This window comes from Erythrolamprus reginae, chromosome 3 (assembly GCF_031021105.1).
Source record: "Erythrolamprus reginae isolate rEryReg1 chromosome 3, rEryReg1.hap1, whole genome shotgun sequence".
NCBI lineage: Eukaryota > Metazoa > Chordata > Lepidosauria > Squamata > Dipsadidae > Erythrolamprus > Erythrolamprus reginae.
Window position 1 is genome coordinate 91,473,328 of NC_091952.1, and position 27,898 is coordinate 91,501,225.

Below are 27,898 nucleotides of genomic sequence, written 5' to 3' on the forward strand. Positions count from 1 at the left end.
CCCTGCCAAGAACAAGTCGTAAATCAGAAGCAACTCATTTTACAATTGCCTTACTTAGCATTGGAAAGTATGGACCCAATTAGATCAAGGACTACCTGTATTGGGTATTTTATATTATCTCTTCATATATTCTGAATGTAATGTAGATTGTAATTCCAGACAGACAAGCATCTAGTATCCTCTTCATTACATTTTTTTTGGGGGGGGGAGATATAAATTTTAGATTCCCAGTGTTCGTGAATATCAAGCATGAGTATCAAACTTGAGGTTTTTAAATATTTTATCTTACTTTCTTGATGCTTCTTAAATCAGTATAATATCATCATGCATACCCCATTGGGTCCTCTATTCCGTCAGTTCCCAAAAAATGAAGGACAAAACCAAAAAGGGGAAGAGCCTTCTCTGTGGCGGCCCCGACTCTCTGGAACCAACTCCCCCCCAGAGATTAGAACTGCCCCTACTCTCCCTGCCTTCCGTAAACTCCTTAAAACCCACCTCTGCCGTCAGGCATGGGGGAACTGAAACACCTCCCCCGGGCATGTACAATTTATGCATGGTATGTTTGTGTGTGTGTTTGTTAATAAATGGGGTTCTTTTTAAATCTTTTTAAATATTTTAAATTTATTTGGATTTGTCATGATTTGCTGTATCTTGCTGTGAGCCGCCCCGAGTCTGCGGAGAGGGGCGGCATACAAATCTAAATAATAAATAAATAAATAAAATATATACCCACACAAAAAACCCTCCAATGAATGGTTACACAGTGTCTTCCGGAACATCAACTAGAATCTTTTTGCAGTAACGTCATTCCAATGTTTTACACACATTCTGGTATTTATCAGTACTGATCAATCCTCTTTATATATTGATATATATATTGTTATCATTTATTCATTTATGAATATCCGGACTTCAAAAAAATAAACCAAAATACCTTGTCTCTGCAGGTGCCAAATTAGGATCCAGAGAAACTGTCTCAGTTGTAATTTCCACTTTTCGTACACTCCCAAAAAAATCAGTTATCAAGACATTGTCAGGATTTCTCTGAAACAGATCTGTTCTATGTCCAGGTGTTGACACACACAAACTTTTAGGGCATACCTGAAACTATAAAGAAGGTATTTCGTTTCAAATTTTCATGAAAAACTTTGCTGCATTTCTGTTCCCAACTAGGTGTTTGTCCCTACAATGATCATCCAATACCACTATACAACTTGTGGCTTGGTTTTTCAATTTCCCACTAGGAATAATGTTAGAATCTAAAGCGTTTGATTTATTTTTACAGTGAAAGGATTAATTTAACAGAACTGATAAACCATATTTCTATCACTGATACTTTGTTACAAAATTATATGTATTTCCTCTCCTAATTACAGATTCCAGTTATTTGAATAATTTTCTAGAAATCTATAATTTGGTGTCATATTAAAATAAATTTACCTATAAACCAATCAAACCCTAGTTGGAAATCAGCAGTTTCTAAAAATGACTATTTGCCTCAATCAAAAAGTATAAAGAACAAAGCAAGAATGGAATATTCAAGCACTGGACATAATTCTATTTATCTATCTATCTATCTATCTATCTATCTATCTATCTATCTATCTATCTATTTAATTTAGAAACTACCCACTCACAATTTCACTAGCTAAACTCCACGGTCATACTAAAACTATGTATTTATTCCACATGTGCTATTGAGAAATGAATCCAGCAATATTTAATGGGCCCACATATCTTGAAATGTTGGCAGGGTTAATAACTCTACGTTCTCCTATATATCAAAAAATAAAGTAAAATTTAAAACTGTTAAAACTGAAGTCCTTGGAGATCTGCTATGAGATCAGCAAATTTCTAATTCACTGGCCCATTTTCACAATATTTCAAGATGGCATTTTATTTATCTGTTTATTCTGTAGTTTCTAGTCCGTTAATGGAATCCAGAAAAAACAAAGTTTATGAAACTAACTTGTTCATAATGGAATGATCTGTTTCTCATTATAATACTGGTAGTCCTCAACTTACGATCGCTCACGTAGTAACCATTCAAAATTGCAACAAACCTACTCAGATCTACTTACAACCCAGTTTTAAGATTCCAATGCTGCTGCCCCCATAGTCACATGATGACATTATGGGTGCCTGGCAACATGTTTTCAACTGCTTGCAACATCCTGCTATCACATAACCATGATTTCTGGCATTTTTTGCCAAAGACCATGTTTACTTCCACTTTATGGCAAAAAATGCCATTTGCAGCAAATGACAATCACTTGATCATTGCCAGATTCCCTAATCACTGGCACAAATAGAGTCATAAAATCAGGCATGGTCACTCTTAACTGGGCAGCATGGCATCGTGACTTACAAAGGTAACAGGTTCAATTATGATCGTAAATAAATGATTACCTATATATCCTTCATTCTCAAAATTATATCCTAGATATCCTTTAAAAATAGATTTTTTCAGATTTAATAATGTAACTTCTTTCTCAGATGAACATTGGTTGCTTACTCAGTTCTATATCAGTATCAAGCCTGGCCAGGCGAGCTCTTTACTGAAAAACTGATGCCATCTTTTCTAGTGACAAGATAACCTGCAATTGCATCTGTAAACTTCAATACTAAATGGTTTTACACAGCTGCTCTCTCATGCGAAAAAAGACTTTGAGATTTAGATTCACAACTCATATATCTTTCTATATCTCATATATCTATTCATATAACTTTTTGCATAGTATGTTAAGCAAGATTGAATTTAAAAAGGACATCTCTCAAATATGCAAAACAGGATAGTATGTGCACCAGAAGCTTTGGCTTAACATAATATGAAAGATTTTGAGAGACAAGCTAATCCTTATCTATTAATATATGGATATATAGATATGTCCAATATTGCTGCTTCATATCACCTGGCTGCACATTTATGCAGAATTTCCATTTAGGTAGAAAAATCTGTTATAAAACATCATACATGGAAGAATGGTCAGTCTTCTTCTTAGGCACCAGTGGAAAATTTTCATCATATGCAGACTGATTTGCTACATAGCACTCTAACCCTAACCACACCACTGAATACTTGGAGCTCTGCTGCATAATTCCAATTTTGAGAAGGATTCCAGAAGAGGTATGGTCCTAAATCTTCTAACCATATTAACATTTCAAATAAATGGGGAAAAAAAGTTTTCCAATCATGCCTAGCAGAGTGAAATTCCTTAGCAACTCAGTGCAATTTATTTCAGGGGAGGGGATATTACGTTTAGGATTAGATTCTGAATGTTGCTAGTTATTTATCACACACAAGCAGGAGTAGGTAATTAATTTTCCCAAGAGGCCACACGAGATTGGTTAAGTGATTGATTGATTGATTAATTGATTGATTGGCACATTCGCATCGTATTTCTGTAAAAAGGAACTGAGAAACTAGGACTGATGCGGAAGGCTACAACGTTCCCTGCTACTGACACCCTGCCATTGCTCACACATTGAAGCCCCACCCTCTGCCAATGATTTTCCACCCCCAAGGCCGCCAGAATCTGCCCCCCACTGCTGAGAGCCAGGTTGGAACTGCCCGGAGGCCATAAAGTGCCCAGATCCTTTCTAGTGGCAGATAGTACAAGGGTCGTACAACTTCGAAGTGTCATCTATATTGCAGACACCACTTCCCCTTTTTCCTTTCAATTTCTACCTTTTTTTTCTTTTTCTTTTTTCCATTCTTTTCTCTCCTTCTATATCTTTCTTTTTCTTTTTTGCTTTTCCATATGCCTACTATATTTGTGTTTATTTATATCCGATAATATATTATTACTCTGTCATATTACGTAATATACCTCTTTTGTTATGTTTGTTTCCCTTTTTTAATGTTAATATTTAATAAAAACTATTTTTAAAAAGGGGGGCAGATCCTTTCTAGTGGCAGATCTATTGGCTCTCTTCTACTAATCAAATCCATGGAGCTATCTCATATCATCAGATTATTTGCTCTATTACACAGGACCTTTCCAATACCACAAATCTACTTAGCAACTGCAAACTTGATTCTTTAATTAGCCACGGCAGTCACATCATTTGCTCACTGAGATTTATGCTTTACCAATCATGTATGGTTCTTTTTACATTCTGCAATTAATTCTTACATTTTACTTCCGTCAAGGCTAATATGTTTTTCAGCTTGAGTCAAGAACCATGCAATGTTCTGAATCTTACATAATATAATTTTTTAATATAATTGAACTGAAGGACAGCATTGTATACAACCGTCTAGAAACAATTCAACCTTCAATGTATAGTGGTTGTAATGAAAAACACAGCTTTACTACTGAGATCCTGTGCTGTAAGAGGATTATTTTTAATAAGTAATGTAGATTTAAACCCCAGATTTAAGGTTAATTTAATTTGAGCAAATCTCATTTTGGGCGTTTAAAACTAGAAAAAAATATTTTCTTCCCAACTTGATGCAATACAGTGACAACAGGGGATATAGGAATTGTGTAAAAGAATTGTGTAAAATTATACAAAACACATAGCTTTCCAGTAGTGGTGTAATGAATAGCAAGTTCAATAAGTATTTACCAGGTCATTCATATTCGTCTGGCTTGCTGGATTAATTTCTTCTAAAAATTCCAAGACATAAAATGTATATCTATCCATCAAATGGACGCCAATACCAAGATCTGGTTGATGCTTCAAAAAAAGAATATTGTTATAAATACAGAATTTACTGCATATAAATGTTTACCAATGAAAACTGAACAACACAATCTTATATCTACATCCTCTGTCAACAGCTGATTAACCTCCCAAACTATAAATAGCTACTATGTGGTACAGGAAAGAACACAAATAAATAAGACTAAGCAAAATGCTTGTATATGAATGTTGTACAGTATATGAATATGCTGGAAAGGAACTATATACAGCTGTATCACTAGCTTTATATTTCAATCTACCAAACCTGTTCTGACTAAGAGAAAGACAGCAATCCTTTACCTGCTTCTCTTATCTTTCAAAATTCATCCTTTATTGAGAGTGTCACAGTTCTGTAGAAGTGCTTTTAGCTCTTCAAGATATGCAATAAAATATACCAAAGTTCTCAAAAGGGGATTGTGGTAGTCATGACTTCCTGAAATGTCATGGATAATCTAAAGTAGGGTCATAATTTTGTTTTTATTTCTTTAAAAAATCTTGCTTTACTTTATAGCACTATGGTTAATTAGGACTATTTATTTAAAACAAATTCTCGTTGCACTATAAATGCAGTATTTTCCAGCAGAAACAAGATTCTTATTAAATATTATACAGCTAGATACCCCCAAACTAGGAGAGATTTTCATTTGGTGTTATCTATATATAGTTAACATATGAAACAATACACTTACAGAAAGTGAATCTTCTCCAACTTGGCTGCTAGCCAAAGCCATTATATTGGGAGAATAAAACCGCTCATACATGGATGCTCCTTGACATGTATCAATTATGAAAAGTAATTCATTGTACCTATAAGAAGGGGAAAAACATCATTTATGCCTGTTTATGCCAGCTGGCCTCTAAACCTCCTACAATAATCAAGCACAACAAAATGTCAAGATACAAAGTAAATCCCTTACTAATATATAAGAGAGATGCCATAGCTTCCTTTATCCATCAGCTGTGGTGACTTCATTCAGCTATGTAAACAAAATGTTACGTTAAAATAAAGTCTTCCTGGAGATTTTGCCTCCAGGATTTTTGCCATTAACAGACAATAATGCCTTCATAAACAATTCAGTTTTATCACCATTGCATAGGAAAAAAAGTACTGGTGATTAAATGTACAATCCAAGGTTTGTTTTATTCATGTCAATATAAACCTCCTGAAGGCTTCGTTTTGCAAAGGATCTGTCTGCTCATTCAGAATCAAAATAACAAAGGTTTTCGATTACTATGTCCTTTGATTAAACTATTATGCAAGATTACATATACATTTTGATTTATACAGATCTTTATATATATTTTGCTAGGTCTTCCCTGATGGGGGAATCTGGGACAATTTGAAAAGAAAAACATACTGTTTTTACCTTGCTATAGTTGGGTTCATGCAACCCCAATATAAACTTACCCTTGTTCCAGAAGTGTGGTCGAGAACCAATTTGGTCGAGTACCGAATTAATTTATCCCATAGGAAATAATGGAAATGAATTTAATTGGTTCCCAGCCCCTGTTGACTCACTAGGAACCAATTAAATCTATTTCCTTTATTTCCTATGGGATAAAGATCTGAGGAGCTCTATAGCCTAAGCACTCAAAGCTGCAGGAAGGGTGGGAGCAGCTGCAATACTGGCAGCTTTGGGGAAGTCCTTTTCTCAGTGGTTCATCTTGTTACCTGTAGGCAGCTGCACCAACTTTCTCTTTCCCGGCGGCGGCAGTGGCGGTGGCTTTCCTTCGAGCAGCAGCAGTGCCGAGAACGTCACGTGATGAAGGGAAGCCACTGGAGCGGCGGCAACTGCTGAGATGGCTCCAGCAGTTTCCCTTCATCACGTGACATTCCTGGCTCTGCTGCTGCTTGAAGGAAAGCCGCCGCCGTTGCTGCCACCACCGCCGGGAAAGATAAAGTTGGTGCAGCTGCCTACAGGTAACAAGACGAACCACTGAGGAAAGTAGCCCCCCAAAGCTTCCGGTATTGCAGCCGGCCCCACCCTTCCTGCAGCTTGGAGTGCTTAGACCATAGAGACTGGGAGATTGTTAAGTGGGCGGCCAGGATGGGCGTGTCGGATTCCGACTCCCATTCCGTCTCACCCCGTCCCCTCAGATCTTGTGGCAGCTGCTTTGCCAAGTCGCCCTAGGACTCAGTGGACTCAGCCCCACCCCATGTTGCTGAGAGGGGGTGTAACATGCAAGGAGGCATAGACAGCAGCGGTAACATTTTGGATAATAAACAAAATTTTCTGTGGCTGTTTGGTATCCGAATTTTTGTTCAGATACTGATACTGCTGAAAATTTTGTTCGGTATCCGAAATGTACGATAACCAAGACATTCGGGAACCAAGTTACCACTGTATTTGCAGAGCCCTAATATATAAGATTTAACCCTTATCCCTAGGATGCCATGTATTTTTAAAGGTCAGTGATCAAATGACCCAATAGATCAGCCTATATTTTCAAACCAGCCACTCAAAAACAAGAACCAGCTTTGAGAGACATTTCTGGACAGAGGACATTGCAAAGGTGTAGTGTGTTCATGACTTGCCTTGTACAAAGAACCTTAATGCTTAGCTGTACAATCTGCTAGAGGTATATTATCCATAATATCATAAAAGGTAAAAATATGAACAGTGGGTTAATGCAGATGTTGACAGTGCTGTTAATTGTAGGGCAGAATAACTGACCAGTTAAAACTTGCTGTAACAGTATATGAATTTTTGCTAAAACCTATGGTTGCAAATAAATGTACTAAATGAAATGAAAATAGGCGTTGATTGCTTACCTGAACGCCTCTTCTCGTACGGTGAGCGGGTACAGCAGTCACATGGGTTGCTCATGTCCAATCCGGTGGAACTGAGCCTAGTATTAAAAAAGCTTGCCGGATCCGCCCCTTCCCCAGAATTCGCGAATCCATAGACTAGGCTCAGTTGTGAAGCTCTGCAGTGTTCAACTCTCATTGTTAGAGGAAGAAGGATATAGAAAAGTAAAGAAGACACATACAAGGGCGGGAAGTGACTGCTGTACCCGCTCACCGTACGAGAAGAGGCGTTCAGGTAAGCAATCAACGCCTATTCTCCGTACTGAAGGAGCGGGTCCAGCAGTCACATGGGACATACCCAATAGATGGTCCCTAGGGTGGGATTAGATTGCTATCGTGTGAGATAACGGATTGGAGTACCCCTCTGCCGAAGGCAGCGTCCGCTGAAGCGTAAGAATCAATCTTGTAGTGCCTGATGAAGGAATTTGGCGAGGCCCAAGTGGCTGCTTTGCAGACCTCCTCCAACGGGGCTTGAGTCGCCCAAGCGGCCGAGGTGGCTGCGCTCCTGGTGGAATGCGCTGTGATGTTCCTTGGAACTGAGAGGGAGGCCGACTCATAGGCCTTAGATATAGTCCCTCTGATCCAACGGCCTATTACTGTTGAAGACACTTTGGCCCCCATGACTCTGGGATGATAGGCTATAAAAAGTGCTTCTGACCTCCGAAAGGGTCCTGTGCGTTGGATATAGATTCTCAGCGCTCTGGTGAGATCCAGGGTGTGCCATCTAATCGCCAAGGGATGGTCTCGTTGGAGGCAGAAGGAAGGTAGGACAATATCCTGAGATCTGTGGAACATGGAACTAACCTTGGGTAAGAAGGTGGGGTCCAGTCGCAAGACTACCTTGTCCTGATGGAATTGACAAAGGTCCTGTCTGATTGAGAGGGCAGCCAGCTCCGAAATGCGTCGGGCAGAGGTAATAGCCACCAGGAATGCTACCTTAAAGGGTAAGTACCTGAGGGACGCCGATTTTAGGGGTTCGTATGGTGCCTGCGTGAGGGAATGGAGAACCCGTGGCAAATCCCAGGATGGATACCTGTGGACCTTGGAAGGTCTGAGGTTGGCTATGCCCTTGAGGAATTCCTGAACTTCAGGGAGGGCTCGGAGAGGCTGTCTGCGGGGGGCCCCTAGGACAGATGAAATGGCAGCCAGATGACGCCGGAGGGTACTGGTGGAAAGTCCTTTATGGAAGCCTTGCATAAGGAAGGAAATAATTCTGTGTATGGGGATGCACAGAGGGGAAGGACCTTCCTGTAGACACCACTGGTGAAACTTGGACCACGTGTGGTCGTATATTCGATTGGTCGAACCCCTTCTGGCCTTTAAAATGACCTCCACTGAGTCGGGGTCATGACCACGCAGTTCTAAGTCTCTCCTGATAACAGCCAGGCGGTGAGGTGGAACCACTCCGGGTCTGGATGGAAAGAGGCCCCCTGCCGCAGCATATCCCCCGAAACGGGGAGTCGCCAAGGGTCCTGGACGGACAGCTGTTGGAGATCCGCGAACCAGGGCCGGCGGGGCCAATGAGGGGCGATTAAGATTACTCGGGCCCTCTCGGTGAGGACCTTGTGAATCACGTCCGGGAGGATTGGAATTGGAGGAAATGCGTAGAGTAGGCCTGGAGGCCATGGACTCCGGAGGGCATTGATTGCTTCCGCTCCCGGGGATGGAAATCTGGAAAAGAAGCGAGGGAGTTGGGCGTTCGCATTGGTCGCGAAGAGATCCAGGATTGGTAGGCCGAATCTGAGGCTGATTTGATGGAACAGGTCTTGGTGGAGGTTCCACTCTCCTGGGTCTATCGTTGCTCGGGATAGCCAATCCGCCTGGACGTTGAGGCTCCCCGAGATGTGGTCGGCTAGGAGCGACTGGAGATGTTTTTCCGCCCAGAGGCCCAACTTGAGGGCCTCCCTCATGAGAGCCTTGGATCTCGTGCCCCCCTGTCTGCAGATATGGCTTTTTGTGGCAATGTTGTCGGTGAGAATGAGAACGTGCCGGTTGGGAATGCGAGGAGAGAAATGCTTCAGAGCCAGGGAAACGGCTCTTAACTCTAGCCAATTGATTGGCCTGGAAGCTTCCTCTGGGGACCACGTGCCCTGGGCTATCATCCCCTGGGCGTGGGCGCCCCATCCCGATAGACTGGCATCTGTGGTGATGACAAATTGATCCGGGCACCTGAACGGGGATCCTCTGTCCATGGCCGGAGACTTCCACCACTTGAAGGATCTGCGAACACTTAGTGGGATGACAATGCGCCGATTTGAGTTGCTGTGCCCCGATCTCTGAAAAGGTAACAGGAGCCACTGGAGTTCCCTAGCATGAAGGCGAGCCCAGGGAATGATGCCTATGCATGACACCATCTTCCCCAAAAGGGAAGAGAGAGTTACTATGGATACTGAAGAATTAGATAAGATGTTAGAAATTAACTCCACTATACTGAGTTTTCTCTCGGGAGAGAGAAAAACCTGGGAGGATTCTGAATCAATAATGGATCCCAGGTGAGAAATGGATGTGGAAGGTTGGAGGTGACTTTTATCAAAGTTGATGGAAAATCCATGGTCCTGAAGGACTGACATGGTGACAGAAAGGTCAGTTTTCACTTTCTCTAGGGAGTTCCCATGGACCAAAATATCATCAAGATAACATAAAATGTGGATGGGAAACGCCCGGATATAGGCCGCCAGGGACCCCAAGAGCTTTGTAAAGACCCGAGGGGCCGAGGAAAGGCCAAATGGCATCGCCCTATACTGGAAATGCCTGCCTTGAAAGGAAAAACGTAAAAATTTTCTGTGGCATTTGGCTATAGGAATGTGAAGGTAGGCCTCAGTGAGGTCTAAGGAGACCATGAAATCTCCCGTGTGAATGGCGGCCAAAATAGAAGATAAGGAGTGCATCTTAAACTTCCTATATTTGATGAATAGGTTTAGTTTCTTTAAATCCAAAAATAGCTCTCCAACCTCCGGAGGACTTTGGAACCATAAATAGGATGGAGTAAAAACCTAGGCCCTTCTGACCGGAAGGGACCGGTTGAATGGCTCTGATGGACAATAGATGAGAAATGGCCTCCTCCATACGGTTACAATCTGAGGAGGACCTGGGAGAAGGGCAGGAAATAAAACGTTTAGGGGGAGGAGAAATAAATTCTAAAAGAAGGCCTGTTTGAACAGTGTCAATGACCCAAGGGTCCTTGGAGGTGAGACGCCAATTAGAGGCGAAATGGGCTAGGCGACCCCCTATGGGAAGTGAGGAAAAATTACCATCTAGGTTTTTTTGAAGCCCTGTTAGAGGACGCTCCCCTTTGGAAAGCGAAACCCTCTGCCCCTGGAGTTCCTACCTTGGGAACGAAAGCGGGGGGAATACTGACCTGGAGATCTCTGATAGGAAGCCGCTTGATCTTGCTGGCGCCCTGGGCGACGAAAGGACTGCGTTTTGGTAGCCTTTTTTGTGGTTGGACCCAAAACTTTCTTCTTATCCTGGTTTCCGTGAGGAGTGGATCCAGAAGATCACCGAAGAGAAGGTCGCGCTTTAAGGGGCCCTGGGATAACTGCCACTTCTGGCGAACTCCCGCTTGCCAAGGGCGAATCCATAGGAGTCTTCTTGCCGTTGTAGAAGCTGCAATAGACTTAGCAGAAAATCTAGTAGATTGCAAGGTGGCATCAGCCACGTACTGGGCAGCTGCAAAGACCTTGTTGAAGTCTTGTTGACCTCTCAAGTCATCGGGAGGAATATGCTGTTGAAGTTGGCGAAGCCACAGCAGCATGGCTCTGGAGAAAAAGGAAGCCGCTGCAGAACTTTTAATGGCCCAGGAATCAGCGGTGAATCCTCTTTTGAGCATTTGCTCAATGCGCTTGTCCTCTGGGCGGAGGACTTCCTCCGCCTCGCCTGGCACAGCCGCTGCCGAGTGAAGGATCTTGACAGGTTCATCCGGTTTGGGAAAGGATAGAAGCTCTTCATAGGAAGAGGAAAGTTTGTACAACTTTCTGTCCTTGGTGGAGGGATTAAGGCCAGAGGCTGGAAATTCCCACTGTTTGAGTAAAGCATCTTTAAACAATTTAGGCATAGGAATTACCTCGTTATCCTCCTGTTCCTCTGTGAAGTAGGGTAAATTCTCCTCCGGGGGATCAGTGGAAGTGGAGGCTTGTTTCTCCTGGGCCGCTAATCCCGTAGAAATTCTAGCTTTGAGGAGGAGAGATTTGAATATTTGAGAAGGAAAAATAGTAATTGGAGAAGGAACCTTTATTTGGGATTCCTCATCATCTGATAAGCCTTGAAAAGGATCCTCATCATCCTCCATATCCTCATATTCGTCCTGGGAGGAATCTGAATCATCCTGAATAGGAGCTCTGACCGCTGGGGAAGAACCCAAGGGGCGGGAGGGACGAAAAGGAGGAGGAGGTAAGGGAAGCTCATTGATGGTGGAGAGTTTGGCATCAATGGCTTTGGACAACACAGCAAAAATAGATTGGAACTCAGGAGGTAAACTGGAAATATCAGCAGAAATGGCAGAAGAATCCCTAAAGGCCTGGGAGGATCCTGGCTGGGGGGAATCTTCAATAATATCTGGTTCCTCTGGACCTATGCCCCATAGGTTAGGTTGGGGTCTGTCTAGGTTTGGCTCATCCAGAGATAACACAGGGACCCCAGAAGGAGGTAGACTAGAAGCCTCTGGGGGGTCTTGACTACTGATTACTTGGGCCTGCACTTTCAAACGTTTTGCTGATTTGTCATGAATTTTTTGTAGGGCTAGGTCCCTACTCTTCTCGGCCCTGGTGACCTTGGTCGAGGGGCGGGCCCCTGGAGAAGAGGAGGAAGAGGCCTGGGGGATACTAGTAATCTTATCGCCTGTAGGCCTGGCCTCTCTGGGACCTTTAGTTGTGCCTCTCTTGGGAAAGGTAGCCATAGTCTGACAATTAACAGAAGACAAGGCTGAGCCAATAACTGAATAATAAGGAGAAGAATTTCAAGAACTTCCCAAGAGGAATGGATCCTGCTTCGAGGCCTCGAAGCTGCTGAAACGTGAGGACAATCTGGGCAAACCCAGAGTTCGTGCCCCCAAATCCAGCGGGGCCAGCCTCCCTAAACTTTATAATTAAGTAAACCAAGGCACTCTGGTTGGAGGCTTAGCCGGTGGAGAATTTAGCCTGGGACCCCCAAGGCCCGCTCCGGGATCCACGCGGTGGACTGAGGCCTACGCGGCTGGCAGGAGGCCAACACGAGAGGCCTAGATTTAAAAAGGGCGCGAAGGCCTTCGCGCCGAAAAAATCGCTCCGTAAGATTTCTTAAAGGGGAAGCGATCGACTAAGTCCAGGAGACTAGAAGGCGTCTCACTCCGCAGGAGGTATTTATTAAGCCCTTAAATATTTGTATACAATAAATAATCAATAAATCAATAGATTAATACTTGCACCAGGACCTCCAGGCCAAAGGATTAGAAGAATCCACAAGCGGCCGCTGGAATCGTAACCGGCAAAACCGCCGGGGGAAAACGAAACCGCAACTTCTCCAAAGGAAAAAAGCCGAGCCGCAAACGGCTGGCGCTATTAGTGCAAGTAAATAATAATGATAAAACAAATCTTACTACTTTTGAAGAAAAAGATCGAAGGGAAGGTGTTAGAATGTTGAACGAGCTATCACAATACAACCGCAGGATATGCGAACTGAGCGAATTCTGGGGAAGGGGCGGATCCGGCAAGCTTTTTTAATACTAGGCTCAGTTCCACCGGATTGGACATGAGCAACCCATGTGACTGCTGGACCCGCTCCTTCAGTACGGAGAATTGTAAATACATTCTAGGCAGATTAAAAGAGCCAGAAAAATGCAGGCACACAAGAAAGCAGGGGTTAGAAATTACCTCCTTTTCTGCCACATTTGTTCAAAGGCATCAGCAAGTTCCACATTCGTGATTTCTTCCGAATCTTGAAATTTCAAGAAGCCATTCCCACCATGACCTTGACAAGGAGGAAAAAAGTCAGGATATTCTCGAAAATATTTTCTGAAACCTTCAAACATAACAATTGGCATCCAACTATAACAATGCATAAATATGCTCTCACCCACCAAGAAAGGTTATATTTTACAGCAGATGAAAGAAGCAAGGCAAGCAAAGAACAATTGCTTTGTTATTTGGAAAGCAGCCTGAGCAAGCTGAGAAGCCCAATCAATTCAGATTTAACATTTAAGAAGTCTGTATTACTCACATCCTTCCAAACCTCCCCGAGTCACTATAACTCCTAAAATATATGCAGCCACACATCTTGAGTTCTCTTTTAGATCTGGATTTCCAGAATAATCATATATACTGTAGTTCCAAGCTAAGTTAGAACAATTCCTACAGAGCTTAAACAGTGTTTAAACATTCATGATATTCACACATATGCTGGGCTACATTTTTTTAAAAATTATGATTTGATGAATAAACCACTGACTCGCAATGTGTACAATCCAAGAATCTCAGTATCCCTTTGGCCCATCTCACCATGCAGACTGAATAGAAATGAAATAGGACACCAGGACTGAATAGGGATGGGTTTTTAAATGAGAGTGGGGATGGGGGGACTGATGTGTTGTTTTCTGCTTGTGTAGCTAGGTAACATGCAATTCTTGCACTGACTGCATTTTAAAATCCTAGTTTTACACATATATACACTGATGACTGATTGCAATATAAGTATTTTAACATGAGAACAAAGAATTATGGAAACAGTTACTAAGGCTATGTTTCTGATTGTGCATGAATCATTGCCTATAATAAATATTAGTAAAGGGCAGAGCTTGTATTAGGCTGGTGATGGCGAACCTATGGCATACGTGCCACAAGTGGCACACGGAGCCATATCAAGGGTATGTGACACATTGCCTTATATCAGCTCCAGCGCGCATGTGCATGCTGGCCAGGTGATTTTTGAGCTTCCAGAGGGGGGGGGGATTTTTGCCCTCCCCAGGCTTCAGGAAAGCCTCCTCCAAAAATTGTGTGTGTGTGCCGAGAGGCAGAGTGCCAGAGCCAGGCTGCCCCGCCAAAGGAATGAAGCGAAGTGATGTCAGCCATTTCCTGGAGCCAGAACCAAGAGGGCCCTGTGGAAGAGCTATGAAAGCATGCCAAAGGTAATGGGCTGGGATGTCAACAGCACTGGAGTCGGTCTGCGAGGAAGTGACAAGCAAACTCCATTTTTGGTTGGAACAACAGGTGTTCATTGGCTTCTGGGTTTTTTGGGAATAAATAAATCAATAGAAATGGTGGAGGTGCAAAAAGCTGAGCTAGGGAAGAAGCAGAGGACAGGACAGGTGGCCACCCAGACAGTAAACGCTGCCCCATGTGTCTAAGTCAGCTCCCAGCATTCCTCGTGTGCAGCCCCGCCACCCCAGGAAGGAAGCATCAGCAGCAAGCCTGTTTATGGCCGTAGCAGTGGGTGATGGGCCCAACCGCAGGATGCAGAGCATCTTTGCCCGACTCCCACCATGTCTGATGCCAGCCAAACCAAGCCAGGAAAGGAGCAGAGGTGGGGAGGCCAGCCAGGGTGGTCTCAACTTAGTGGACATGGTAGGCTTTGCCCCGCAAGCCACATGCCCCGCCAGCACAAGCCATTCCAGAAATCACTTTACTATGCTAGCCACCGCCATGCAAATAGCTAATTGGATCACAGCTGTAATGGGACTTCTCCAGAACATGGCTGCAGTCTCTGATACCACGGACATTCCTACCACCACCAGAAACTTTCTCACCTCCCCACCACCATAAGGCAAACCCTAATGTTTGACAGCGAGGCTGGGAGGAGGAGGAGCAAAGAGGCAGCACTGCTTTACCAACGCAAACAGCCTCCAACGTGGATCCTGGGCAGCACAGTTTCAGGGCCTTTCCTGACCATGGCAGGCAGGCAGTAACAGGGAGCAACTGGCCAGAACTAGCTGCCTGCCATGTTTTAGGTTCCAGGTTGGTGCCGGAGGCTTTCTAGGCTTAAAACGGAACACTAGGAGCAGGGGGGGGCAAGTGCTCATCTGTAACCAGAAAAGGCAGGGTGAAGCCTCCATAGGGCCTCTCTAGGCATCGGACCAGAATATCTCCGGGACCGCTTTCTGCCGCACGAATCCCAGCGACCGATTAGGTCCCACAGAGTTGGCCTTCTCCGGGTCCCGTCGACTAAACAATGTCATTTGGCGGGTCCCAGGGGAAGAGCCCCGACCCTCTGGAACCAGCTCCCCCCTGAGATTAGAACTGCCCCCACGCTCCTTGCCTTCCGCAAACTCCTTAAAACCCACCTCTGCCGTCAGGCATGGGGGAACTGAAATATCTTCCCCAGGCCTATACTGTTTATGTATGGTATGTTGTGTGCATGTTTTTTAAACTATGGGTTTTTAGCTTTCTAATTATTGAATTTGTATTATATATTGTTTTCTGTTACTGTTGTGAGCCACCCCGAGTCTGCGGAGAGGGGCGGCATACAAATTTAATTAATAATAATAATAATCATCATCATCATCATCATCATCTTCTGGGAGGAAACAGGGTCTCCACCCTCTCTGTGGTTTCCCCAATTGCACACATTATTTACTTTTACATTTATTTCTATGGGAAAAATTGCTTCTTCTTACAAACTTTTCTACTTAAGAACCTGGTCACGGAACTAATTAAGTTCATAAGAAGAGGTACCACAGTATGAGAAAAAAACAAGTCCCTAAGGAATTTCTACAGTTCTCACCGGGCCCTTATTTAACAAGCCTCATCTAAACTTGGCTATCTCCAGGGTCAGAGTTCTGACGGATCCTTTAAGGCATATGCTTGTCTTTTGAGTAATTATTGGGTTTTATTTATAGACTTTTTCCTTTTATTATAGAATTCTGTATTTCTGTTGAGTTTTTATTATTATGCCCAGAGTCGGAGGGAATCACACATCATGGTAACCATAAAATTATTAATTGAGATTTTAACTAGTATAATATATGATTTAAATCAAGAATTAGGACAGTGTGTGGATCTGTCCACTGTATGATGCATCAAAATAATTATATTGGCCTCTTCCAAACTGATGCAAATGGCCATTTCCGATGGTTATGAAGTGTTTGAATGTTTATTGGCCACTGTTAAGGATTCTGATAACTAAGTCCAACCCATACAATCAACTATGATACTCCACGATACAATCAAACAAACATTTCCAAGACAACTTACTCTACATATCTGAGATTCTCAAAAGTTGAACCCATTGTGCATTTAATTCACTATTCAAGGGTTCAAAATCAATTGCAGGCATAAACTAGTTTTCGGAGAGGGGCAGCATATAAATCCAATAAAACTTGAAACTTGAAACTTGAAACTAAATGTTAATTATCTTTCAGTGAATAGACAGATTCAATGCCTCAATATACATATACATTGCATAGCTTGAATTCACAAGAATTCAAATACTGTAGTTTCAATTTTCACTAGTCATCCTAATACAGGCAGTCCTTGGCTTATGACCACAACTGAGCCCAAAATTTCCATTGCTAAACAAGATTAGATTAGATTAGATTTATTGGATTTATATGCCGCCCCTCTCCGTAGACTCGGGGCGACTCACAACAATGGTAAACAAAACATAGTAACAAATCTAATATTTCGCAATCTAAATTACAGTTTTAAGTTAAAAAATCCAAAAGAACCCCAATATATAAAAAACAAGCACACAATCGAATCATACAAAAACTACATGGGCAAGGGGGAGATGTTTCAATTCCTCCATGCCTGACGGCAAAGGTGGGTTTTAAGGAGTTTCCGAAAGTCAAGGAGGGTGGGGGCAATCCTAATCTCTGGGGAGAGCTGGTTCCAGAGGGTCGGAGCCACCACAGAGAAGGCTCTTCCCCTGGGTCCTGCCAGACGACATTGTTTAGTCGACGGGACCTGGAGAAGACCAACTCTGTGGGACCTAACCGGTCATTGGGATTCGTGCGGCAGAAGGCGTTCCCGGAGATATTTTGGCCCAATGCCATGAAGGGCTTTATAGGTCATAACCAACACTTTGAATTGTTATAAGATAGTTATTGAGTGAATTTTGCCCCATTTTACAATCTTTCTTGCCATCACTGTTAAGCAAATATTTACAGTTGTTAAATTAGTAACACTGGTTAAGCAAATCTGACTTCTCCATTGTCTATGCTTGTCAGAAAGTCAGAAAAATGTGATCATTACAACCGTCATTCCAATGGCAAAGCAGGTTTGATCACATGACCACGAGGATGATACAATGGTCATAAGTATGAAAAACTGTTACAAGTCAGTTTTTTAAGTGCCATTGAAACTTTGACTGGTCAGTAAACAAATACCTGTAGTTCTCAATTGAGAACTGGTACTTGTAAATGTACTGAAGAACAAGCCACGCAGGAAATATGTAGTCTCAAAGCAGAACAAATTAGTCCAACTTTCAAGGCTGTGGAGGTATTTCCATCATCATTATTATTATTACTATAGGAAATGCCAAAGAAAATAAATTACCTGTCATGTATATAAGAATATTGCTTCTGTCATCAGAAAGCAAACGTTTGGAACGAGGCACACTTGCTGGGATTCGGCCTGTTAACACTCTCAAAAAACTTTCCACAGTAACCTAAATGAGAAAGCATCCTGTTTAGAGTTTGCATTTAATCTTACAGGCACTTTCTTCAAATGAACTGTCCAACAAAATATACACTACTGCATATTACAGCTCATTAATGTATTATTAGCTCAAGTTAAGTCGTCATATTTCAGCCTTGATATTCAGTATTGACATTCAGTGCTTTGAACACCTGTCAAACTTTATTATTTTATCTCTGGGAATAATTTCAACATTTTCTTACCATCAACACAACTGAGTGTTGCCATGGAAAAATGCTCATAATCGTATTTTAAAGCTTTAAATTCTGCGTGATAATTATGGAAAACAACATTCCAGTGATTAAAAATATTTGATCATAAATTATCCATTTGGCCAGTAAAAAAAAAAAAGTCCCACTAGGAAATCTCAAACCTCACACCTACTAGCTCTGAAAATAATTTTCTAAGGTTCCAAAAGTAGTCAGAAAACCAAGCTAGTGATAATAACTAACAAAATGTCAACTCCTCTATAGGTATTGTGGTCCTCATTTAGCAGGCATTGGGACTAGAAGGTGTCTTTAAGTAAAGTGGTTGTTAAGTGGGAGATTATGTTACAATGTCTGTACTTTCCGTCTCAGAACAAGAATAATCCATTTAATTCCTTTAATCTTTAGTTAGAGTGATAAAATTCTGAGTTTTGTAAGTTGGAGCCATGGGTCTTCCATATCTGCTTTAAAAGGTGTAGGTGGGCTCATCACTATTGGTATGTTCATCTATTAACCATGGGGAAAATATATCAATTTTCAGATATTGATATATCCCAATGATTAAACAATGACTTGATTCGGTAGGCTAAAGATTTTGATACAGGAGCATGCGAAGTCTGGAAACTCATACTGCTCAAAAAAATAAAGGGAACACTCAAATAACACATCCTAGATCGAAATGAATTAAATATTCTCATTGAACACTTTGTTCTGTACAAAGTTGAATGTGCACAACAGCATGTGAAATTGATTGTCAATCAGTGTTGCTTCCTAAGTGGACAGTTTGATTTCACAGACGTTTGATTTACTTAGAGTTATATTGTGTGTTTCCTTTATTTTTTTTGAGCAGTGTATATTATTTTGAATGTGTTCCGTGTTTCTAATTGTACTGAAGAACAACTCTGAAGCACAAGAAGTTGCAAGTTCTAATCAAATCAATTGACTTAAACGTTATCTCCTTCCTCATCACATTTCTATATTTTAATACAGAATGTATTTAAAAACTAACCTCATAATTTCTGTAATCCACTTCCACGTCATCTCCGTAGACATTTAGTTCCATGTTTTTGTGACTAAACACAGTGGCTGGAGCTGGATTTCTTGGATTGCAGGCCATATCATCTGCTAGCATTAAAACTATATGGCTAATTGGGAAGAAAATAAATTAATTCAAATACACAATTTGAGTGCAGTAGCAACACAAGGCCTCAATAAACATACATAATCTTCTAACTTTAAAAGGCTGTTTAATAGCTTTAATCCTCTTTTCTATGCCTTGCATTCTGTGACTAATCCAAAACATCACACATGAAGAAATAACATTTAAAAGTTAATAAGGCTAACATTACTGTATCTGCACATGAATTCAATTCTATGCAATTTACAAAACTCAATAATACTTCAAAACAATAGGTGGTTGGCTCACCCTAGATATCAATCTGGGTTTTTTCTTCCCTCTCACTGTACTCATCAAGTTTCTTCAGCATTGTTTTATCATTAGCATAGATGCTAGTGTAGGAGAAAACCATGGCCAGTTGGCAGATCTAACTTACGCAGAAAGTACTGAGTTCAGTCTTTGGCATCTTTAATTAAGGATAGTGCCACTTACAATATGTTTGGCAATTTAGTTAAACTTAGGAATCCATCTCATATTTATGCCCCTTAAAAAAAATCTCTCTCTTGTTCTCAAACAATTTTTGAAGCATGCTATCAAAACCTGGAAGATCTTTTTGGCTATACTGTCTTTATTAATTCTGGGTGTTTATTTAATTGATTTGTATTTAAATGTCCCAAAGGTGCTTTTTCAAAAGGCAATTGGACTTCCTTTGTTTGTTCTTGAAGATGTTTCCAATCCAAGAAGCCTTTTTGGTTCTGACTGAATAATGAGGAATGGAAGGATTTATATTCCTTGCATTCGTTAGCATTCTTTTTGAGAGTTATAGAGGCTAGTTGATGGTTTATCTGCACCCATAGGATCGCCTGAATACCACAAATGGTTGTGGAACCTTTTTGGAACTGCTGTTGTACACAGGAGATAAATAGTGCCATAACCCTCCCCCTTCATTGAGAGAGAACTGTTCAATTTTTAAAAAGTTTTTTTAAATACAAGGCTTATTAATAATTCTTAATACTTTAAAAGGGCATTTATTTAATATATTTATTTAGTATAATATATATAATGTTTGAAAAGGCTGATCAAAGATGGTAATAAAGGTATTTGATTTGAATATTCCGAATTATTTACAACTAATTAATAGTATTATAGAAAGCTATAGTTCAACTTCATTCTTTTTCTTTTTCATATTTCCTTTCAGAACAGTCTAATGAAAATACACAAAAAAAGAATGGAAGTCTAGACAAATAAAGGATCACCTTAACAGAGTAACTATCCCATTTGTACTTGATACCATTTTAAAAGGCTTTTCTTACCTATCAGGAATTCCAAGTCTTTTGACACTTCTGTAAACTGAGAGAGTATTGGCCACATGGCGATAGTTAAACCAGAATCGAGATGTGCACACCTAAACAGATCGAGGCACAAATATATGTGCGCGTGTATGGAGAGAGAGGGCGAGGAGGAGAGAGAGACAGAGAGGATAAGAATAAATTCTGTGGCTTTAATGCAACAACATGATTGTCCAAGAATAAATGGGCACTGAGCTACAGTTTATTTGAAAATTCCACTAAGGACAAATTATCCTGTCAAACTGCAAAGCTGTTCTCTTTCAACTGAAGACTAATGTCTGCAGTGTAATCTTCAAAGACATCCCTACTCTATGTTATTTTTTTCACACACATGCATATGCTTCCTACAATATACAGCACTAGCTGGATACTCGTGCTTAGCTACGAAACTATGTGATGGGGCTTGATAAATTGACACTTAAAACCTGAAAATTAATGAGTAGTTTAAAAAGTGACTGTATTATTTCGTTAGAAACCTTAAACTAAGGGAAAATTATTTTGGATAGTGAACATTTCAGATTGCAACCAGCTTTCTGGAATGGATTGTGTTCACTAACCGAAGTTCCACTGTACTCATGCACTGATGGTCATTTTGAAAAATCCTTTCCTAGTGAGCACCTAGAAGCCAAGAGGAACATATGTGGCAAATTTCAAGTTTGTAGACTTTACAGTTCTGGAGATTTTATGATTAATGTATGAGTGGTTTTTGCTTTTATAGATTAGTAAATTGATAAATCATGGTCAAGGTGAGTATGAAGGCTAATTTTCTGGAAAGGTTTTTTAAAAAAAAACCATTCATGGTAGCTTTACAAGTATTTAAGTAGAATTACTTATATTTTATTCTCTCTTTTTTAATGGATATAAAATTTGGGATTGGGTCAGACACAATCCACTATCTTTGCATGAAAAGCAATTTTACCACTGTGGAGGCAAGCAATCTTTTCTTTTCAGTGGTACCATTTGACATATTTCAATGGATCTGTTTAGGTTAAATTAGGTTCAATTAGGCTGGGTTATCTTACCAGAACAGCCCAGTTGTTTGTATGTCCACTTCTAAAAAATTGTTCTGCTTGATCCTGAAGAAAAAATATATAAATTATACAAATAAATAAAATAGCATCACATACACACAAACACAAATTCCCTAAACATTTTAAATATGTTTTTATCAAATCAAAAGTTATTTTTACTTAATTGGAAAACATTAATTACTATAAAAATCATACCAGTTGATATATATGTAATTGTACAGAACAATCCTGTATATGTTTACCCGAAAATATGATTCCCTTTTTAGAACTTTTTCTCCATGTAGGCTTGTTTTGTTTTAAAGAAATCTTTAATCTGGTAACACTGCATGTATGCAAAGAATGTCATGGATCATATTAAAGAACAACCAATAATTCTTTCCATTGTCTTGAAACTTGATCAAAGATGGCAACCAAAGAGGAAAAAAAGAACAAAGGCAGCAAATCATAAGGAATGCTCTAAAAGACCCAGACATCCCAGTTAGTAAAATTTAACTTTGAGTTCAGTACTGCAAATACTTGCAATATTTTTAAAAAAAATACAATTCCTTAATGCTATTTCATCATTTTATTTATTTATTCATTCATTCATTCATTCAATTTTTATGCCGCCCTTCTCCTTGGACTCGGGGCGGCTTACAACATGTTAGCAATAGCACTTTTTAACAGCCAACATATTGCCCCCACAATTCGGGTCCTCATTTTATCCACCTCGGGAAGATGGAAGGCTGGGTCAACCTTGAGCCGGTGATGAGATTTGAACCACTGACCAACAGATCTACAACCAGCTTCAGTGGCCTGCAGTACAGCACTCTACGTACTGTGCCACCCCGGCTTATTTACTGAATTTATTTACTGAAAAGTCTTCATATCACAAACCAAACTTTTATTTTTTTTCATCATTTATTCCAAATGAAAACATACTTCATTTCCAAATGAAAACATACTTCCTTTCACCACAGGAACTGCAGAAATTAGTCTCAATTCATCAAAATTGGTAAACTAAAAAAAATGTGAATTAAGCCAGAATGATCCAACTGATCAGACATTTTTCTCATTGAATTCTCTAAAAACTAATTGGATTGGATGCATTCCTCCTTTAACAGAAAAGAAACTGGTCATTCAGATTAAAATAAATGTATGAAGTCTGACAAGTCTTGACAGACTTCTGCCCCGCTATCAAATGCCACTCAGGCAAAACATTCAAATGATCATAAATAAATGAATCCAATTATATACGATCTGCAAATACCTCACTTTTTTAAAAAAAATCATTGTTGCTCAAGAAAATATATTGTACTCAAAAATGCTGTAAAATATTGCAGTAGAAATTCACAATTGTAATAGGGACTTTTTAAAATTATGCTAAGCTTATGATGAATATTTGTAGTAATTATTCTGTGTTTATTCTTTTGAATAAAAGAATTAAAAAAGAATAAAGTCTTCCTAGTTGATCTGGGACCATGCTATCCTTCTTGCAATCTCTGCATAATAACCCTAACAGTGACATGAAATTTCCCAAAATGTCATCTATTTGATAACATCCCAATTTCTTAGGGGGTAAAACCTGACTCTACTTTTTTAACCTTTGTCAACAATGCTTTATTTTTTTTGCTTTTTTGTATTATTTCTTTATCTGAGATTAAGTCTCAGGTCATTAGCTCAATGTGAAAGATTTAGTTAGACTAGCCATTATCAATCACTGAAAGTGATTAGACAAATTCATGGATGCCAAGTGTATCGGTGGTTATTGAAACGGATGTCCATGTGCCGCCTCTATGTTGGTTGAGGCAGGCAGGATTCCCTTGAGCACCATTTGTTGGGGATCAGGGGAAAGGTACGGTCTTGCCTTCTCTTTCTGCTTAAGATCCCCATGGACAATTGGTAGGCCACTGTGTGACACAGAATGCTGGATTTGATGGGCTTTGGCCTGATTCAGCATGGCTCTTCTTATGTCCTTATGTTCTTTTCCCATGGTGCCAGAATCTGGATACTAAAAAAATATTTACACTTGAGATACAGAAATTCAGACTGGCACTTTTATGTCCTGGAACTCATAATCCAGGAAATAATCCAAGTTCTCGGAGAGGGGCGACATACAAATCAAATCAATCAATCAATCAATAAATAAAATTGCAATTAGTTTATTGAATTATTAGTTCAATTTTCTGTCCCTGCTTGATTCAAAACTAGTCAATCTTTGCCTTTTAGAAAAAATAAGAACTAAATCAGGAATAAATGTATTATGTTTTCAAATTTTAGTTTATTGTAGTATTATAGGTTGTTTATTTATTTATTTGTCTGTTTATTCTTGAGCTGTTTTTCAGGCACATAAATGTTTCAAGATTGAGTTGATTAATGTCTTTGTTCAATCTGACTTGAACACTGCTGAAAATAATAAGACTGTTCTCTGCTATGCAATTGGAAAAAGCTAGTTTGAATTATTTAACGCTTATATTTAATTGCAGCCTTAAATTTTCTCTAATGTTGGACAGATGTTCAATGTCAATTCTAGGTCATTTGGGGAAAATGCCACATAACTCCTAACTCTGGCTGCTTACTCATTATTTGCTTTATTGTCTGGGTTTTTAAACATTAATTTAGTTGACCTGAAAAAATGCCAGGTTTTGTTTTTTCAATCTCCAGAGCTTGGGCAAATGGATTATCATCACAGCAGTGTGACACATAAATTGAAACTACCGGTCTAATGAATACTATTTTATGTAATTATCCAGCTTGCTCTGTAATCTATGTATTCAATCCCCATCCTTGTTATAGAATTGTTGAGACAAGCTGACTGAAGTGACATAAAACAAAGCAAGTATATGTTTAGTCATGCTTTTTAAAAAATCATTATTTCAAGAAAGCATAAATCAATTAAACAGCCTTAACAAATCTAAATAAATAAATCTGCTAAAGACTACAACACTGAAAGCCAAGCAAACCCTCCTTCTTCCAACTAAAAAGACCTCAAACAAATAGATCATTGTTTTATTACTCCAAGTACGTCCTTGTTGGTTTTCTGAAGAGATCTAGGCAGCTTTTATTGGAAACAAAATGTATGAATGCATGACTTCTGTATCTGATCTAGAACAACTTGGTTACATTTGAAAATAAAAATAGCACGAAGACTTACAATACATACCACTTCACAGTGCTTTACAGAGTTAGAGAGTTTAGAGAGTTAGCATATTGCCCCCAACCATCTGGGTCCTCATCTTACCAACCTCGGAAGGGTGGAAGGCTGAGTCAAACTTGAGCTGGTCAGAACCGAACTGCCGGCAGCTGGCACTCAGCACAAATACCCAGAGGTACTGCATTCTAACCACTGCACCACCCTGACATCCAAATTCAACATTCTTTTTACATCGTCATGTACATATAATGTATATAGCTGCCACTATATATTATTATTATTATTAATAATAATAATAATAATAATAATAATAATAATAAGATTTGTATGCCGCCCCTCTCCGCAGACTCGGGGCAGCTCACAGCAATCATAAGAACAATATATAGTAACAAATCTAATATTAAAATCTAAAATAACAATTTTACATTAAAAAGCCTAAAAACCCCAGTATATAAAAAACATACACACAAAAATATCATACATAAAACTACATAGGCAAGGGGGAGATGTCTCAGTTCCCCCGTGCCTGACGGCAGAGGTGGGTTTTAAGAAGTTTACGAAAGGCAAGGAGGGTAGGGGCAGTCCTAATCTCTGGGGGGAGCTGGTTCCAGAGGGTCGGGGCCGTCACAGAGAAGGCTCTTCCCCTGGGTCCCACCAGCCGACACTGTTTAGTCAACGGTGGGACCTAACCGACCGCTGGGATTCGTGCGGCAGAAGGCGATCTTGCAGATATCCTAGTCCAGTGCCATGAAGGGCTTTATAGGTCATAACCAACACTTTGAATTGTGACTGGAAACTGATCGGCAACCAATGCAGACTGCTGAGTGTTGGAGTAATATGGGCATGCCTTAGGGTCCTGTCGACCAATGTCAGCTGGCAGGACCTAGGGGAAGAGCCTTCTCTGTGGGAGCCCCGACCCTCTGGAATCAGCTCCTTCCAGAGATTCACACTGCCCCCACCCTCCTCACCTTCCAAAAGAGCTTAAAAACTCATCTTCGCCACCAGGCTTGGGACTTTTAGATCTTCCCCCTGATCAATGAATGTTTCAAGTATGAGTGTTGAATGATTGGTTTGATAGGTTTTACTTTCTTTTAATTGAATGTAATGGTTGTTTTTAATGTAGTATTAATTGAATTTATATTATTGTTCTGTTTTTGTATATGCTGTGGGCAGGCCCGAGTCCTCGGAGAGGGGTGGCATACAAATCCAAACAAACAAACAAACAAAGATACATATACATATATACATACATGCATACATATTATTCCTTGACTTACAAGTTTATTTAATGATTGTTCAAAATTATAGCATTACAGCAACACTGAAAAAAGTATCTTATGATCATTTTTCACATTTACGACCACTGCAGCATCCCCATAGTCATGTGATCAAACATTGGATGCTTGCCAACCCTCATATTTACCACAGGTGCAGAGTCCCAGGATTGTGTCATGCCCTTTAGCAATCTTCTGATAAGTGAAGTCAATGGAGAAGTCAGATTCACTTAACAACTGTGTTGCTAATTTAACAATGCCATAATTCACTTAACAACTGGCAAGAAAGGACTTGAAATGGGGCAAAATTTACTTAGAATATGTTGCACTTAGCAACATAAATTTTGAGTTCCATTGTGGTTGTAAGATGAGGACTAGGTATGAGTCTAAGGAGAAGGGTGGCATAAAAATCGAATAAATAAATAAAATTTATGTGTATATTTGTGTGTGTGTGCCTGTGTGTACAATACAATGTAGGAGATAATATATTAAAACTAATATGGAACCATAGAATTATAATGGGATACATGTTATACTTCCATTTCTAGGGGTGCTTAACCATTCTAACTTCTGGTGTGGCTGCGGTGAGGTCGTCCCAGAAATTTCCTGGTTAAAGACGAGCAAGGACGGAAAGCAGCATGAGCCGAGTCCCCGCCAAAAGCCGTCAGGGGGCGGTCGAGCATCCGACCTGAGCGGCCCTATGAGGAACCAGGCCGGCCCACTCCTTCACTCTCGCTCTCCAGGATTGCAATGACAGCCTTGAGGAGAGAAGGCAGAGCCCAGCGCCGGTGCACAACACTCCGGATAGACATTTGCAACACCGCATTTCATTGCAAAGCGACAAACAGCTCGCTTTTAAAAAGTGGTCCGGCTTGGTTTTGGTTTGTTTTTTTTTAAGGCGGTCGCCCCCTTGATTGCACTGAGCAACCAAGACCAGCCCACGGAAACGGAAATTCAAGTCCGGGGTTTCAAATCCACCCAAAGCAAAAGCAAAGGAAGAAATAAAGGCCGCGCAGCCAGCCGTCCCCTTCGCCCTTCCCGGCGTACCTGCGCTGTGTGACCGGCCGCCGAGTTGCAGCGGCTGAAGAAAAGCAGCAGCATTGTTGCTGCAAGGAAAAGACACCGGCTTGGGCTGGAGGCAGCCATCTTGCCTTTCCGCCGGACTCAGGAAGGAGGAAGAGCTGTCATTGGCTAACGACGCTATGTAACTCCGCCTCTCTTTTTTTTTCTTTTCCCAAAGTTTGTGATTGTTTTTACTCCGTGTGTTAGGGTTCCCGGTGTGTAGGTATTGCAACCTTTTCCAAGGCACCGATCTCCTGCTTCTGAACATAAATCTTAACGGGGAGGGGGCTAAAATATCCCAAACCTCGTGGCGCTGCTGAGCAAAAAAGAGGAAAGCCATTGATATTAAAATCTGTTCCCTTTGAACTGGAAAGAGAGTAATTAGTTAAAGATCCTTGTAGGATCTTTAACTTAAAGTTTAAATGTAAACTTCCATTGGGAGAAGACCTCTATTTAAAATCTCAATAAAAGAAGACCAGAACTTTCCCGTTTTTACATCAGGGTATTTAGCAACGGAATCATTTGAGGACATCATCATCTGCTTTCTCAGTATTAAATCCTAATAGTATTTGTACACTGCTCAAAAAAATAGAGGGAACACTTAAACAACACAATATAACTCCAAGT

At 40.5% G+C, this 27,898-nt stretch overlaps 1 protein-coding gene across 2 annotated transcripts in view; it reads right to left on the bottom strand.

Annotated features, from left to right (window-relative positions):
- Window positions 1–27,395, bottom strand: part of PIGK (phosphatidylinositol glycan anchor biosynthesis class K) — a 134,411-nt gene extending 107,016 nt beyond the window's left edge. For both annotated transcript variants that reach the window (XM_070746184.1, XM_070746185.1), the window contains exons 1-9: window positions 27,257–27,395; window positions 21,794–21,847; window positions 20,736–20,827; window positions 19,315–19,450; window positions 17,959–18,070; window positions 13,345–13,441; window positions 5,379–5,496; window positions 4,573–4,683; window positions 935–1,107 (exon numbers count right to left, since the gene is read on the bottom strand). In XM_070746184.1, the coding sequence (XP_070602285.1) occupies window positions 935–1,107; window positions 4,573–4,683; window positions 5,379–5,496; window positions 13,345–13,441; window positions 17,959–18,070; window positions 19,315–19,450; window positions 20,736–20,827; window positions 21,794–21,847; window positions 27,257–27,355 (992 nt within the window). In that variant the 5' untranslated portion in view covers window positions 27,356–27,395. The remainder of the gene's footprint in view (window positions 1–934; window positions 1,108–4,572; window positions 4,684–5,378; window positions 5,497–13,344; window positions 13,442–17,958; window positions 18,071–19,314; window positions 19,451–20,735; window positions 20,828–21,793; window positions 21,848–27,256) is intronic.
- Window positions 27,396–27,898: the final 503 nt, after the last annotated feature.